The 16,659-nt window shown below is 43.8% G+C and overlaps 2 protein-coding genes across 11 annotated transcripts in view; one reads left to right on the forward strand and one right to left on the reverse strand.

The window, feature by feature from the left end:
• Positions 1-4,675, reverse strand: part of Ate1 (arginyltransferase 1) — a 110,326-nt gene extending 105,651 nt beyond the window's left edge. For 2 of the 10 annotated variants that reach the window (XM_050165926.1, XM_050165924.1), the window contains exon 1: positions 3,625-4,669. In XM_050165926.1, coding sequence (XP_050021883.1) covers positions 3,625-3,709 — 85 coding nt within the window. In that variant the 5' untranslated portion in view covers positions 3,710-4,669. Of the gene's footprint in view, positions 1-3,106; positions 3,307-3,624 lie in introns of those variants that run through there. The other 8 variants (XM_050165931.1, XM_050165923.1, XM_050165929.1 and 5 more) reach the window with 8 other exon arrangements.
• Positions 4,676-9,067: 4,392 nt separating this feature from the next.
• LOC126515916 (putative uncharacterized protein ZNRD1-AS1) lies at positions 9,068-16,518 on the forward strand. The gene is made up of 3 exons (XM_050165954.1): positions 9,068-9,279; positions 12,883-12,958; positions 14,634-16,518. Exons 1-3 carry the CDS (start codon positions 9,068-9,070, stop codon positions 15,426-15,428), a joined length of 1,083 nt encoding a protein of 360 aa, XP_050021911.1. The 3' UTR covers positions 15,429-16,518.
• The last annotated feature ends 141 nt before the right edge of the window (positions 16,519-16,659 follow it).

Raw genomic sequence — 16,659 nt, forward strand, 5'->3', positions numbered from 1 at the left:
AAAAAAAAAAAAAAAAAAAAGAAAACAAACCAACAAAATCTACTCGAACTAAAAAATCAAATACATCAAAAGTGATTCAAATTTAATTCAAGATTAATAAATAGTATCTATGACAAAAATCTAGATTTTCATTGGGATTGGACAATTATGACACAAACTTTCATTAATATCTCCAATGAGGAACACACTAGTCTCACCTATTTGAGAGTTGCCATTTGTTTTCTTTCTGTTACTGTGATAAATACCATGACCAAATGCAGTTTGGGGCAGAAAGGGTTTATTCACCTTACAGTTTAGAACACTCCTGAAGGGAGGTCTGGCAGGAACTGGAGGAAGGAAACCAGAAGCAGTACCTCAAGGCAGGAACCTACAGGCAGATAACTCGAGGTAGGAATCTGGAGGCAGGAACTGAAGCAGAGGGCATGGAAGAACTCTGCTTACTGGCTTGCTTTCCACAGCAGCTTGCTTAGACTGCTTTCTTGTAAACCCTAGTACCACCTGCCCAGAGGTGGCATCAGCCACAGAGAGCTTGGCCCTCCTACAACAATCACTAATCAAGAAAATGCTACAACGCACTTGCCCACAGGCCAATCTGATGGAGGCATTTTCTCAGTTGGGTTTCTTCTTCCCAGATGACTCCAGCATAAGTCAAGCTGACAAAACAAACAATTCTACAAAACTAACGATTCTAATCATTGATATGCATAATATGTACAGCACAGGCTTCAACAATAAAACTGTTGTGATATTTTATTTGTGCTGACAAATAAAACTTGCCTGGAGATAAGCGGGTGGACCTAGCCACTAGCTAACCATAGAGGTCTGGAGGTCTGTACAGACAGTAGACAGGAATGGCTGGAGGAGAGAGGAAATAATTAAGGCAGGGTGTAGACGTGATCATACCCCTTTCTGCTCTGAGTCAGAGAGGTAAGAAGTGACTGTGTCTGGTCCTTTACTTCTCTGTCTTTCAGCTTTTATCCCGATATCTGACTCTGGGTTTTTATTATTAAGACTAATTAGGATCGCACTTCATCTGGCATCTAACTCTGGGGCACAAATTCATGAAAAAGCTGCTTGCCCATGGCTTTGTAGCCACCAGTACAGGCCAGAGCTGCACATGGCCAAAGTCATCGCCTAAGGACTAGTTTTCTTTCTTTCTCACTCTCTCTTTTTTTTTTTTTTACCCCAAGCCCTGTGAATGAGTCTGTGATTTTTCTGTTGTAGCCTCTCTGAAGCAAACTCACAGGCATTTGAACTCCAAATACTGAAGTTGACAGGGTTAGCCCCTCACCACCGGCCAGCTCTGCCTTTAGGCGTCCCACTGTATGTGCCTCTTCCCCATCCCCTGTATGTCAGAGTTCAATAGTATTGTGAGTAAACCAGCTCTTCCTTGCTTCAGTTCCTGCCCGCAAGTTCCTGCCTCAAGGTACCTGCCTCCACTTCCTGCCCCCAAGTTCCTGCCTCAGGGTACCTGCCTCCACTTCCTGCCCCCAAGTTCCTGCCTCAAGGTACCTGCCTCCACTTCCTGTCCTGACCTCCCTTCATGAGGGACTGTACAATGGAAGATGAAATGAACCCTGTCCTCCCTAACCTGCATTTGGTCGCGGTGCTTATCACAGCAATAGAAGACAAACGAACAGCAACTTTCAAAGGGTAGTTACTCGCTAATACCAACAAGCTAATCATCTGAAGCTCACAAGACTCCGAGTTTGTGGCCACTCAGACCTGCAGTAGAATATCAGTCGCCCAACAGAAGGGTGCCCTACAGTGAATATGAAAACCGAAACATTAAAAACTCAGTTATTTCTCTACATGAAACGACTGTTCTTCCACAAATCTTCAAACACAAAACATTTATAGTGGGCAATTTTCTCATATCCAATTCTCTGTCCCTCAAAGGCACCCACTGTCACTATCTGATATACTTCTCTTTGGGCCTTATTCCTCCCAGCTGTCACTGGGAGAATAGAACATCTGCATCCTGTTTATTTTATTTAACTCTATGCTGTAAGCATTTTTCCACTTAACGGTTCTTCACAATGGTACTTTTAATGATTGTGTAACTGTCTACTTAAGACCACAGCTCGCCTAATAAACACTTTTTGTTTGTTTGTTTTTCAAGACAGGGTTTTTCTGTGTAGCCCTGGCTGTCCTGGAACTTGCTTTGTAGACCAGGATGGCCTTAGATACACCTGCTTCTGCCTCCCGAGTGCTAGGACTAAAGGAAAGTGCCACCATGCCCGGCTACCTAATAAACACATTTAATGAATCTGTAAACCAGTACAATCATACTCGGCCAAATCACTAACAGTCTTTGAAACTGCACAAACGTCTAACCTAAATTTATATTTTCACAGTTATCTTGTTTCCCACCTGTTGGATTTGTCAATCATGACACATCAGTACGATGTTCAGTTAACAAACAAATCTTAAGGTATCTGAATCCTAGCCAAGCGGTGGTGGCACATGCCTTTAATCCCAGCACTTGAGAGGCAGAGGCCAGCCTGGTCTACAGAGTGAGTTCCAGGACAGCCAGGGCTACACAGAGAGACCCAGTCTCGAAAAACGAAAGGAAGGAGGGAGGGGGAAAAAAGAGAGGAAACAGGGAAGGAAGGAAACCTGAATCCTGACAGAACACAGAACACCGTGTGTTGATTTTGTTGTGGTCCTAGAGGTGGGTTGACAGAATGGCATGGTACGAACCCCAGATAAAAGAATATCAAGCAGATGGGGACAATCAGTCTAGAGACCCTGTTTTCTAGGATGTTCTCCCAGACACTCTTATCCAAGGTTGACAGTGCGCAGGTGTTCACGCACACGCCCCTCCACAGCGGCAGCGGGGGGCCCCGGCTGTCCAGCACCCACCCGGGGATGCAGGACAGCGGTCAGCTCTTAGGAGCCCCCAATCTCCTTCCTCCTTTCCCTCTTGCACAGACCAGCAGCTGTTGGCGGACGGCAGCTAGGGCGGGCGGAGCACCCCCGGGGTTCTTCCCGCTGCTCCACAGGCAGTGGCGCCCAAGTTCCTCAAGCGTCACCACCCAGACCCCCACCCCACCCCAAAGCCGCGGCTGCCGGCTTCCCACGCCCGCCGGCCCAGCTCGCTCACCGTTGGAGACACTGCACGCCACATTCTTGCAATAGCCACACTGGAACACGGTCTGGCTCTCAAAATACTCTACGAGGCTGAAAGTAGGCGAGCTCCAGGAAGCCATCGCGACAGCCCCCGCCGGCTCAACGCCACCCAGCCCGCCGCAGCCGCCGCCGTCGCCGCCTCCACCACCCCACAATGCAGCACGCGCGCCTCCGAAGACCGCGCGAAGCCACTCGGGAGCTCGCGGGCCGGAAAGACCTGGCAACCTGCGTGACTGACGCCGCCCGCGCCATATTGACTGAGGGCAGCCCTCCGCTATTTCCGTTCCTCCTCTGTGAGGGGCGGCTATCAAAGGTGAGGGTGAGGTGGGAAGACCCAGCCGGGAAGGAGGCGGCAGGCTGGGCAGAGACGAATGAGCCCGGGAAGCTGGAGTCGGGTGACCAACGGCCTTAACCCCCCGCCAGGGACCCGCCGGGACATGGCGAGGACCTGGCGGGAGGCGGTTCCGGCCACCCGGACGGCGAGACACTCACCACACGACGTCTTGCCCTCCCTGGACGCGCAGTAGCCACAGTGGTAGCCGGCCTTCAGGCCCTTGTATTCCACCACCGAGGCCATGGCCGCCGCCGCGGGCTCGAGGGCCGGCCACGCCTCTCTGCGCCAGGCTGGGACCAACCTCGGCGGGGCGCGGGGGCCCCCGACGGGAGGGCCGAGAGCTCGGCAGGTGCCGGGTTCGGGACTCCCCGCCGGGTGCCAGGACGGGCCTCCGGACGCCGGCCTCGGTCGCAGGGGTGCGCCTCGGGGCCCCGTGTTCGTGTCCAGCCGTTTGGTTGCTCAATCAACATTCCTGATCGCTTACGCGAGTTATCGGCCGGTTTTACGGCTAGGGAAACTGAGGGCTCCAGGTTGTGATCGACCCAGCCTCTTCCCGCAGGAGTCCGGTTGGAAGTCAGTTACCCTCTCACAACGGCTGCGCCAGGCCACCTGTAAGGGATCCGCCAGAGTCTTTTCCAAACCAGCTGGCTTAAATGGTAGAGAAGAAGAGCGCAACATCCCGGGCAGCGAGGGAGCTAATTGGCTAGTGACAAAGTGCCACCTGTGTTTTAGAGGGAAGGTAGAAACCTAGGTGGTGGTTTATGCACAAAGTCTTTAAATATCACTGAGAAAGAGCGTCTAACTCTATAAAAAGCCAAACATTTATATAGGCTAAATTTATCCCATGGGTCTCCAATTTGCGATCAGTTTTAAAGAGCATGTTTTAGGGAATGAGAGCTTGATACATACTTCTGCCAAGGGAATGCGCCTGAGCCTTTCCCTCTGGGTGCAACAGTTTCAGTCCGTGGCACCGTAATTTCCATAGGCAACCATAACGTTAACAATACCTTTGTGCAGTGTCGAGAAAATAAAATCATGAAACATGTTTGAAAAATTCTGTTTGCGCCTGTCCTGCTTGCGAATAGCAGAGATATGTCCCCCCTTCATCTTATGCCAGAGGAGGCCAGAAGGCATTGGACCCCCTGAAACCCTACTGGCAGACCGTCCTGAGCTACCATATGTGCTGCTGGGAGCCAAGCCCTGCGTCTTCTGCCACTGAGCCCTATCTCTCCTGCCCGTGAATAAACTGATCTCTCCTGCCCGTGAATAAACTGTTTTTCGACTGTTAATGGAGCTCAGGATGGTCTAGAACCCTTGACACCCCTGCCCCAGGGTCCACTGTGCAGGTGTGCACCCCTGCACCTGCAGTTAAATGTATATTAAATATATAAGCAAGTAAATTTTAATATTTTTGACCTTAGGACCTAAGGTTGTTTGTGCTGGCGATGTTTCTAGTTAAGGTTGAAAGTTCATGACCTGGTGACTTAAGGAAGGGGGGGGGTATTTGTCCGAGGGGAGGGGGGCAGAGGGAGAGGGGAGCCTGGGAACAGGACAAAGGACAGCCTCTGGATGGAGAGGAGACAAACATAGCCTACAGGAAAATGGCAGTTTATAATGGTAAAAGGGGAAATTAGGGAGAGGTGTTTAATTTTAATTGGACGCGTTAATTAGGTGAGCCAAGACCAGACTTTTAAATGATGGACTTCAGTACCTTGACAGTTGGATCTGAGCAGTCAGCCTCAAGAGGAGGGGGTGGGCAAATAGGGAATAGACGGCAGGGAGTAGTTTTAGGAGTGTGATCTAACAGTTTTTAGCAAGCCAGATGGAGCCAGGGAGAAGGGCAAGGTCTGCCAGAGCCAGGTTTGCCAAGCTCGAGCTGGTGGAGCCCCTTCAACTACTGTCATCTACAGTTCCCAATACCTACTGGGCGTCTTGAGTTAATGAAAATATAGCTATAACAGCAGATAAGAGGAAACAACTAAACTCTTCTGTCACTTCGCCTCAACCTTAGCCAGTGGGCTCTAGAATATTCCAACCTTGAGCGATAATAATGAGAATGTCCAAAATCCTGGGCGTGTATGTTAATTCACCTTGATTACAGCAACATCACCAGATGAATGACATCAGCCAGAGAGGCTGAATAACTCACTGAATGTATACAACTAGTAAGGGACATCCAAGAGGGCTAACAGTAATGAAAAGAAACCAGTAAGCCCCATATGGAGTGAAGTGAGGAGGCAGAGGCAGGATGGATTGTTTTGAATTTGAGGCCTGATCTACATAGGGAATTCCAGCCAGTCAGGGTTACACAATGAGATCCTATCAAGACAAACAAAACCCCAATAGGTCCTAAGGTAGACCTGTGTGAATCAGTGGTTTCTATTATAGGCCCAAATGAGGGGAGGGAAAAGGAAAGCTCAATTTGTTCCCTCTATTAAAGGAGTAAGGAAGAGTTGTCTTTGCTTTTCACTTTCTTTCTCGACAGGACACAGCTGTCAAGTTGCACCACTCAGTTTCAGTAGCTCAGCACACAGGTGTGGCATCTGGTCTGTGAAGCACTGCACACTGAAACAGTGAAGGATTTTTGCATGGTAGTAGCAGGCCCACAAGTGCAATTAAAGGAATGTAAGTGAAACAGTCTCCTTGACCCCGAGGGGATTCTGTGAGTAGGTGCGACCTAAGGGAAGCCAGAGACAGAAACAGCTAACTTGAGGGTGGAGAAGGAAAGCATTCTCCAGAGAAAGTGGACTCAGAGTGGGAAAGGGCAGAAGAGGGCTGGTAGCAGTAGACTCCCGGAAGACGCTTTCCTCTGTGCACCACTCACAGGAGACCTAGACTGAATCCATCTTGTCAAGACCTGGCTCTTCAGGCTGGCATGTACTAACTAGCTACATGAGGCTACTGACCACCTAAAAAAGAGCTTATATCACTGAGGAACAAAATTTTTAGTTTTATTTAAATCTAAATTTTCCAAACAGAGTTATCAAATACCAAGCAGGAAAATGCCTCCAAAAAGCTACACAAAGGGCTGGTGAGATGACACAGAAGGTGCAGGCATTTACTGCAAAGTCTCATCTTGCACAGATTCATCCCTGGACCCACATGGTAGGAGAGAACTGACTCCCACTATTAATTCCCTGGTTTCCACACTAGCACAGTGGTTTTAAAAAAAAAAAATGTACCCGCTTGTGTACACAAGCACACATAAAATATTTTTTTCAAAGCAACCCAGAGGTTTTTCATACTGCAGAAAAACCATGAAAATAATGGAATAGTACAGAGAGAAAGTGAAAACAAAACTATATTCTGTATATCTGAATTCTCTTCAGAAACCATGGAAACAAGAATGACATATTCTAAGTATTCTAAGAAAAACAAAACCTAGAATTCTGTCCAGAGAATTTATCCTTCAAAATGGAAGAAAAATCGAGACTTTCCCATAAAGAAGTGTGTTTCTAGTCTGCCTGTTTTGCATCAAATGTAAATTCTTCAGGAAAAGGAAAACAAGTAATTCAGATGTTCTAAAGAAAGAAAAAACTCTAGACACAGAAAAGTGGATGTAAAATAATTTGTTTTTAAATCTTAATTGCTCAGACACAATGATTGAATGAAATAATAGCAACTTGTATTTAGTAATTATAGTTTATGGATAAGTAATGTGATAATTACAGCTTTGGAAATGAATAGCAGTAGGGTTATGAGGATGAGAGACAGGAACTGCAGATTCTCCAATCTCAAGGTACTGTATAACCTGCAAAGTAGTATATTGTATTGGAAAGAACTTGTATTAATTGTAGACATATACTATAAATTCAAGGGCAACCATTTAAAAAAATAAGTGTAGTCGATATGCTAAGAAGAAAATGAAATCATTAAGTAATAAAAGTTAAAAATGCAGGAAAAGAAAGATGATAAACATATATTTCTATGGTGGCTCATGCCTTTAATCCCAGTACTCAGGAAGCCAAGGCATTCTTTGTGAGCTCAAGGCCTGCCTGACCTACACTGAGAGGTCAAAGCCTGTCAGTGCTACATAGGAAAAAACTAGCTTAAAAAAAAAATAAAACAAAAAAGCTTATAGAAAACTAATAAATATGACACCAATCCAACCAATAATTACTTTAGATGTCAGTGACCTCAGTACACCAATTGAAAAAAACAAACCGTCCCTGAGCAGACACAGCTTCATGACAGGGTTCTTACCTAGGGTACAAGAGGCTCTAAATTCGATTCTGGATATACTTCTCACCCCCACCAAAAACAAACCCAGTACTGGGTGTGATACATATGAGGAATCCCACCAGTTAGACAGTGGAGGCAGGAAGAAAACAAGCTAAGAGGCCTGTCTGGTCTACATAGTGAGTCAAAATAATAACAAATGTTCTCCGCAGGTGACTCACTCCAAACAAAAATAGGTGGATAGAAACGATGAGTAAGAACATCTTGCTCTGAGAAACTTTAAACCAAATCAGCTTCATAGACCAGGCTCAATAGCAATACAAATTAGGGATAAAGAGAAATATCACAGAACGATAAAATGACCAATTCTTCAAGAAGGCATAACAGTCTTAAACGTGTGTGCACACAACAAAGGAATGCCCAAGTACATGAAGTATATACTGATAGAACTGGAGGAGAAACACGTGAATCCACTTTTCTGTGGGAGATGTATTTGCCTCTCAGTGGCTGACAGATCCAGAAGAGAAGAGGTAGAAGAAAATCAGTAAAGATGTACTCGGATTGAATGTCATAATCAATCAATTGGACTTAATTGACACCTATAAATTATTCATCCAATGAGAGCAGAATGAATACATTCTTCTCAAGGTGTCATAGCTGGTCGGTTATGAGTATAAATTAAATACTGTGACTAAAGATATATTAAAACCTCTATCAGCCAGGTGGTGCACACCTTTAGTGCCAACACGGGGGAGGCAGAGGCAGGCAGATCTCTGTGAGTTCGAGGCCAGCCTGATCTACAAGAGCTAGTTCCAGGACAGGCACCAAAGCTACAGAGATACCTTGTCTTTAAAAAACCAAAAAATAAAAATAAAACATAAAAACCTCTATCAAACTATCAAAGCAGTATTTAGCTGAGTGATATAACTGCTAAATGAGACCACGTGACTGCACAATCAGCGTACATATCTAGCCTTCAACAGCACAGATAGGTATGATCCATTCACATGGAGTGTGTACGGTTTATGTTCTAAAGCACAAAAAGAGAAAAGATGCCTTCAGTGCTATTAGAGACTAGTTTTGACCATATTCTGTAGTTGAGTCCCTGTCTTAAGGAATGGTTCCTTCTGGTTGCTGACCAGCTCACCCGAAAGGATGGTCCATCTCCTGCCTACAGACGATACTGTCATACACCACCTCATAGTGGGCTCCTTCTGGGGTAGTGATGACACAGAAACCTGTGACTGCTTTGCGTTGCCTTAGAAATCAACCCAAGGCATCCTCCATGATCAACAGGGGGCAGCTGAAAATCTGAACTGAGGGCACAAAGTCAGTGGCTAGAAAGCAGTTCTTTGTAGACTAGAGAATGAGAAATTAAGAGCTTGGGGGACAAGAGGGTGAGAGGCAAGGTGGAGAGCAAAGATGCTGTTCATGAAGCTAGCAACGGCTGAAGCCAAGAACGCTGCGGAGAAAGCGCACCAGACCACAGAGCCAGCACAAGGGAACACAAGGGCTTCGTGGAGAACACGCAGTGCAAGCCTCCTACAGCAGAACGGAGAAACACTGAGGGCTGTCACCTCACAGCCACCCATGGTGACAGACTCAGAGTGGTTCGGTATGAGCGCAGAGGAACAGTAAGTGTTCCCTCCATTTGGGATATAGGCAAAAGAATATATGTCTATGTATGGTTACAAATGGAGCCCCATGGGACTCACTGGCCTAAGGAACTAACACGAGGACCACTAACGAGTCAATAACTTTCATGGCTTCCATTCTTCTTGCCACATGCAGTGAATAATGAATACTAACCTCTTAAGATTGTTTGGAAGATTAAGTAACTCCATGTAGGCTTCTATAACAATACCTAGTGTAAATTCAAGGAACATTGCTATGGAAACATAAACTCTTAAAGAAGTAGTGGAAATGAAATTAACGACAGATACAAAGGTTTTGTACAATTCTGTTATAAAAAACTTTCTGTCGCAAATAAACAAGTGTTTATGTGTAAATTGACAAACATAGCACTAATTTGCTTACTAATCAGGTTAGTGTGACTTTACTCCATCCTAAAGAACAATTTTCCTGCTATATTTTCCTTCATTAAGTTTTAAAATTTGTCTTCTGATTGTTTTATAATCAATTTAAAAATTAATAGGCATAGTAGGGGCAGAAGTAGGCAGCTCTCTGAGTTACTAGTGAGAACCTGTGCTGTGGAATACCCCTTCTGTACACTATGAAAATATGTTCTCCTTATTGTTAATAAAAAGTTGACTGACTGATAGCTTAGGCTTGTCTCCAGGCAGCTCTTACAAGTTAAATTAAACCATTTCTATTCATCTTTTCCATGTTGTTTCTTCTGTGTCTGGCTTGTGACTCTTCAGACTCCGCTCTTCTTCCCAGCATTCTATCTGCCCTGAAAACCCTACCTAGCTATTGGCCAATCTCCCCCTTTTTGTCTAAATAAAAAGGAAGGTTTTAACTTTAACACAGTAAAATTATATATAGCAAAAAACAATTCTCAGGTAAGAATTAGTTACACTATCCAGTCTGTTTGTATATGACAAAATTAGAGAAAACACTATTATCGCTTATCTTTGTGAGTCTAAAGTTTTATACCTAATTTGCTTTTTATCATAACTAAGGAAAACTTTAATTATTTAGTCTCAAACTCCCTCAAAAGACCCCAGAAGGGTGTAATGTTCCCTAATGACTGGAACAGTCACCCAAAGTTCTTCTGTAACATTGAGGCATCCAGCTTTGGCCAACAGGCCTAGTATATCTGACAGACATTTCTGAGAAGCAGAGAATTTTGTTCATAGCAAAGTTTGGCAGTCACTTCTTTTGCATCCTGCTGGTCCAGTTTTGACAATATACTATCAGCAATTGAGGCAAGGGCGGTTTGTTTGCCCAAATGGCTAGCTTTTGCCATAAAGAAATTAAATTCATATGGAGGTTCTTTGATGCCCATTATCTTTTTTTTTTTTGAAGGTGCTGTCAGGAGAAGATACGTCTGACTGCCATATCTGTATATGACCTTGAAAACATACCTAACATGACTATTCAGTTTGACTATTATAAATGGCTATTTATCTGCACACAATACCCCAAATAAAAGCAGAAACATATAGTATAACAAAATTAATTTGAAATGTGTATTAATAAATCAAAATCCATACCAGTGTAAAACAAATTAACAGCTGCTTTTTTGATTACATTCAATAATCTACTTTTTCCTGTCATTCCTATATCATATCCTCCTTTTTTTCTTTAGAAAGAGATCTTTGAATTTAACCTCTTTGTCTAGTTTTTTTCTATGACCAATAACAACTTGAAACCAACCCCCTTAAATGATAACAAACATCCATAATACATCTTTTGGGAATGTGGACATAGTTTTTTCTAGATTGCTTCCTGTGGTTTGGGGGTGCCGGCATCTTTGGGGGAACCTTGAGAAAATCAGGATGATGACTAAGTCTTGGTTGGAGAAGGATGTGAGGCTGGACCATATCAGCCAGCAGCCTTGAAGCTGTTTTGGATTCTGAGGAGACTGTAACAGAAGTATTTTGAGATGCTGAATCACCTGGGCCATCCATTTTCACTGGTACCTGGTCCCCTTGTTCTGAAAATAGACAAACTTTTACAGGTAACATACATGTCTGCATTAATACAGGTATATACTGTGTGTTGTACACAAGTTAGCCAAATATGATTTTCATTTTGTTTGAGCAGGTAAAATATACATCACATATCTTATAGTTCTTCTATTTCTTTATGTCTGTAGTCAGGATTTTCAGTGGGGGAACCTCCTTGATCAAGCCTGATCATCTTTAACCTTGAATAAATACAGTCTTTTGTTTTCTGTGGAAATAAAAGCAAAAATGTTCCCCCAAAGCAACACACATTTGACTTCCATTTTGAAGTCAAGATTTTTTAAAAGAAATAAACTGATGTAATCCAGCAGTTTTCATAATCCATTGTATCTTAGCAACTATTGTTCCTTCATCAGCAATCATAAAATTCTAAGACAACACAAGAACATACAGGATTCAGACTCCCCATGTATTTTCCATCTTTGTGTGGCTTTTTAAAGTTATATTACTTTATTCTTTCTTTAAACACTTTTTTATTTTTAAACTATTTTTTTCTGTGACTGTCTACACCATTTCTCTTTTCTCTCCCAAGCCTGTGTACATTTTTAATCACACTGTAACCCAGTTAGAGGGATCTACCTTTACTGAACATCCGTGTTGGTTTTGGATGGCATGAGATGAATGAATCTTAAACTGGTATGTTAGTCACTGGCACTGCTCAACTTAGTGTATAGTGGTGCAAGTGGTGGTTGGCCTGGCTCCTCCCACCTTGCTTCTGTAAGAGCTTAGCCTTATGGTGGAGGTATCAACCACGGGAGCCATGTTTACCGCCCAGCTAGCAGAAGTTGTTGGGTTCACACTGCCACCAAGTAGCAAACCACCCATTGCTCATGAACCCCATTCAAGTGTTGAGTAGCAAGGCCTCTTAAAAGAGCTGCCCGCGCCTGTGTTTGCCACTAGGACTAAGCCAGAAAGCTGCCTCTAAAGGAGCCATTTCTTTACAAACCTGTCTGAAGGAACGGGGGGGGGGGGGGGGGGGGGGGGGGGGGGGGGGGGGGAAAAGAGGGGGGGGGGGGGATAAGAGAGAGCGAGAGAGCGAGCAGAGAGGGAGGGAGGCAGGCAGGCAGAGAGAAAGATGGGCTAGAGAGATGGCTCAACCATTAAAGGCAAGATTCACAACCAAAATAAATAATTTATTTTTAAATGGTAAGAATCACAAAATATTATAGTTAGGTAACTATTGTGGGAAATCTATTATATATTTACATACAACTTCAATTAAAATAAAGTTATATTTGAAATTTTTCATATCAAAACACTTTTTCTACTTAAAATATAGACAGTGCTTTGTGGTAATTGAAACAGTAACAGCAACTCAGTCTTTCCAGTGCTAAGGTTGTTTCTGACAGTTACAACCCCCGACAAAATATGGCTCCTTGTGTAGCCTTTAATCAAAAGTACAAACATGCCTTCATTTTGGTGAAGACAGAAGCTAAACATACACAGAGTTCCACCTGTTGGCAGAGAGAAGGGCCTTCTGCTACCTATGAAAAGCAGGTCCCCAATCAACTCCCTTCTGCAGTTCATTCCAGAACTCGTTCCCTGACATCTTTCTCCGGTCCCAGTGTAATTTCTTTTCTCTCCTAGATTGGCCTGGGCTAGGAGTTCTCAAGACCCTCGGATTGCAGTAGGTTCCTATTCCCCACTAGAAAAGAAAATTAAGGTGAGGAAATGCATTTGCCATGAACTTTGGATTCTGTTATAAGGTCATAACGTTTATTGGAGGTAAGAGGGCCCCAGCATTTTAGGGGAGAATGTCCTGACCCGTGCTTAGTTCTGAATTCGGTTCTCAGCAGTGCTGGCTGGACAGCATTGAACAGAACAGCTACTTGTACTCACAGGACTTGTTCTAGTAAGAGACACCACAGAAATAGTTCCCACAAACTGAGATGTCACTACAGGACTGGGTTTTCTCTGAGAGACTGTATGGAAGGCTGAAGGAAGTGGGATGTCAGCCGAGATCTTAAAATCTGTAAAAATGTTTATCAGAGTTACTGATGTGTATTTGGGAGGTGTATTCACATGGGCCAGATACTGTCTTAGGGAACAGAATTCAGTGTGGCTGGAGCTTGGTGAATATACAGTGAGCAGAAAACATGGTTTGAGGATTAATAAGAGGCTGTGCACACTATACTGGAATGTGAGAGCCTCTCCTAAATGTAGGAGCTTCCTTCCAAAGGTTTATGCAGGAAGGTTTATGAAATGGCATGCCCAGATTTAAGTAATAAAAAGGTAACTCTGCCTACAGTGATTAGTTTGACGGGCTTGGGAAGACAGGACAGCTGTGTAGACGGAGATAACTGGGCCAACACCCTGTGGTAGAGGCAGGAGAATTAAAGGAAAACATGACTAAAGCTGGAAGTGATAGGACTGAAAAGGTAAAAACTGGAGAAAGAAGCAAGCAGAGATGTCAAGTAAACCAAGTCTCCCAGGCAGTGGTGGTACACACCTTTAATCCCAGCACTTGGGAGGCAGAGGCAGGTGGATATTTGAGCTAAGGCCAGCCTGGTCTAAAGAGTGAATTCAAGGACAGCCAGGGCTAAACAGAAAAACCCTGTTTTGGAAAAGAAAAGCAGTAAATAAATGAATTAAACCAGGACTGAAGTTGAGAGGTGAGAGCAGGGAAGTGCTCCATATGGAGGTTCTTTGATGCCCATCATCACTGTGGCTTATAAGTCCTGTTCAGCCTAAACCAGTGATGGACCAACCCAAGGAAGAGGACCCTGTTGAATGAGCATCCATATAAGAAGGGCTCAGTATGAGCACTCTGTATCTTAAGGACATACTAGTCTATCTTAAGACTAGTATGGCAGATATAAGGGTAGCCATATAAGGGTGTGTGTGGCAGGGGGGGGGGGAAGAATCTCAGGGGTATTCAGCAAATGAGATTGCAGAGGGGTAAAAACCATGGACCTGAAGTAAGGAAGAGTCTCTTTTGTTTTAAGATCATTTATGCTGAGGTGTACTTTATGCCTATTTAAGTGACCCAGTAGGCAGTTTTGATGATACAGAAGTAAAATCCTTGAAGTTCAACAAGCACAGGTGAAGAATTAGGTTTTGATAGGATAAAAGCAGGAAGGTAGAGTCTGGGATAGATGGGTGGTGGCTCTGGTGGTGGTGGTGGGTGTCTATTGGGTGCTTCCATTTTCTCAAGGGAGTCCTAGGACAGATCATGGTCTGGGGGAGGAGTGTAGGAGGCTTAAAGGGGGAGAAACTTAGATCTAAACTGGGTGTGGTATAGGTGTGCCAGACAGGGTTAATAGCCCACTGAGGGCTGTACTATGGAACTAGAATAAAGGACATCCAATTTAAAAGTTCTGATTACTCCCTCTGACAAGAGTTTAGGTGGCACCCAATCTTCACGAGTGAGAAAACTGTTAGTCCAGGAGTTCCAACAGGAGAGTGAAACAGTTGATAAACTTAAGACCAGGTCTTTTGACTTCCGGTTTGCTAAGGCAGATTCCTACTACTATCAGCAACATAAGGAAATGATCAAAGAGGCATGGAATTATATACCAGATTCAGAATGGGCCATTAACCCAGAGGAAGAGAAGAAGTCAAGAAGCAAAATACCAGACAACACTAAAAAATGGGACTATCTAGTGTCTAAGAGGGAAATGAATCATATAGAAAAACACATAAAGAGAGTCGAACGGGCAAGAGGCCTCAGGGACAACAAGTACAGACTACTACCTCAGAGAATTCCAAGTGAAACCTTTTCCCCAAAACCACTAATACCAGAAGATGAAAAGAATAAAACTATCCAGAAAACACATAAAACTGTACCCAAAAAGCCCAAAGTCGCATGGGCAAAGGAACAGATGAAGCGACATAAAGACCGCATGATGCAAGCGAGGGAACTCACAGAGCAGAAGAACGAGCAAAGAAAGACTCAAAAATTCACCAGCCGCATCCGTCCACTCTTAAAACCCCAAGTGAAGGAGGAGGAAGAGAAAGAGCTTGAAAAGGTCACAGCGTACCCCATCATCCAGCCTTCCAAGGAAAAACTTATCGAGGTGACTATTCTGATGGAAAAGTCGAAAGTGGATAAAGTGCAAAAACCACGCCAAAGAGAGTTCTTGAGTATGCCACCGTTTTTGAAAAGTCAACTTGCAAGGAAAAAAAAAGCTTAAGTTATTTCCTTGATTATTGTATTTCTTTCTAATTGGCATGATTTATAGTAATTAGTACAATAAGGTCATAGAAAACAGACATCAAAGGGGAAAACAGAAGCTCTAGACATACGTACTTGAAAAATCATGGTGTTGAGGTTAGGGCTAAGGAGTAAAAAAGTTAAACGAGGACAGAATGGCCCCTGATGGCATAGGATGGGGGGAGGGGTGATCTATAATATTTTTTTGGTCATGATTGCATGCCCCATTGATTTTAAGGCACTGAATCATACCCTAATTGGATGAGCTGGATTGTGGGTGAACTCTCGGCAAAGCTGTTCCAACAAAAAGGGTTGCTAGTGTTTAGAGAAGGAATCCTGAAAATGGAGACAAAGGGCCAGATGTCCTGCAAGGTTCTGAACATCCTTAGAAGGTTTACGCTTTTAAAGGCCTGAAGGCAGAGCAGGGGAGAGGTCTCAGCAGTTACACAAGCCTGGTGACCTGAGTTCAGATCCCCAGAACTCATGTAAAGCCAGACATGGCTGCACATATCTGTAATCCCAGTACTCTTATAGCAAAATGGAAGGTGTACACAGTAAGTAGTACACAGTGCAGCAGCTAACAAAAAAGACACTGCCTTCAACAAGGTGGCAGGAGAGGACTGGGACCAAAGACCACCTTTTAACCACCAGATGTGCACTATGGCACATATGTGCTCTTAACACATACACATGCATCATATACACACATACACAAACGTAAATAAAATCTTGAAGGCAGCAATAATCACTAGGAAACGGCAAGTGGTTTGAACAGACAAAATAATGGCTAGTACACGGGTCTGGGCAGCAGCCTGAGCAAGACAGACAGAAAGACTATAAGGTAGTGACTGGTTAAGGATGGGGGAAGGGGAGGAGTTTCCAGAATGAAATTTCCTGTGAAATACGGTAAAAAAAAGAGATTGCTACAGAGATTTTAAGACTTGAGAAATAGTTTTATTGTATTTTTAAATGACCAATGACTTAACATAGATCTAGTCTTTTTAAGTGTAAACACAAAGTTTTGAGACTATTCCCAATATAAATGCATTATAGTATAAAACAAAGGAGTAAAATAATGAGGGAGCCAAACACCAAGAATGTAGATTTAGAGTGTAGAAGTTCACATCAAAGACACAGCATTATCCATTGGAGTCAATTCGGAAAGGAACTGGGAAAAGTGGCATAACAGACTCAGGAGACTGGTAAGAAAG

Source organism: Alexandromys fortis, unplaced genomic scaffold, assembly GCF_014885135.2.
Source record: "Alexandromys fortis isolate MF-2015 unplaced genomic scaffold, M_Fortis_MF-2015_v1.1 scaffold_146, whole genome shotgun sequence".
NCBI lineage: Eukaryota > Metazoa > Chordata > Mammalia > Rodentia > Cricetidae > Alexandromys > Alexandromys fortis.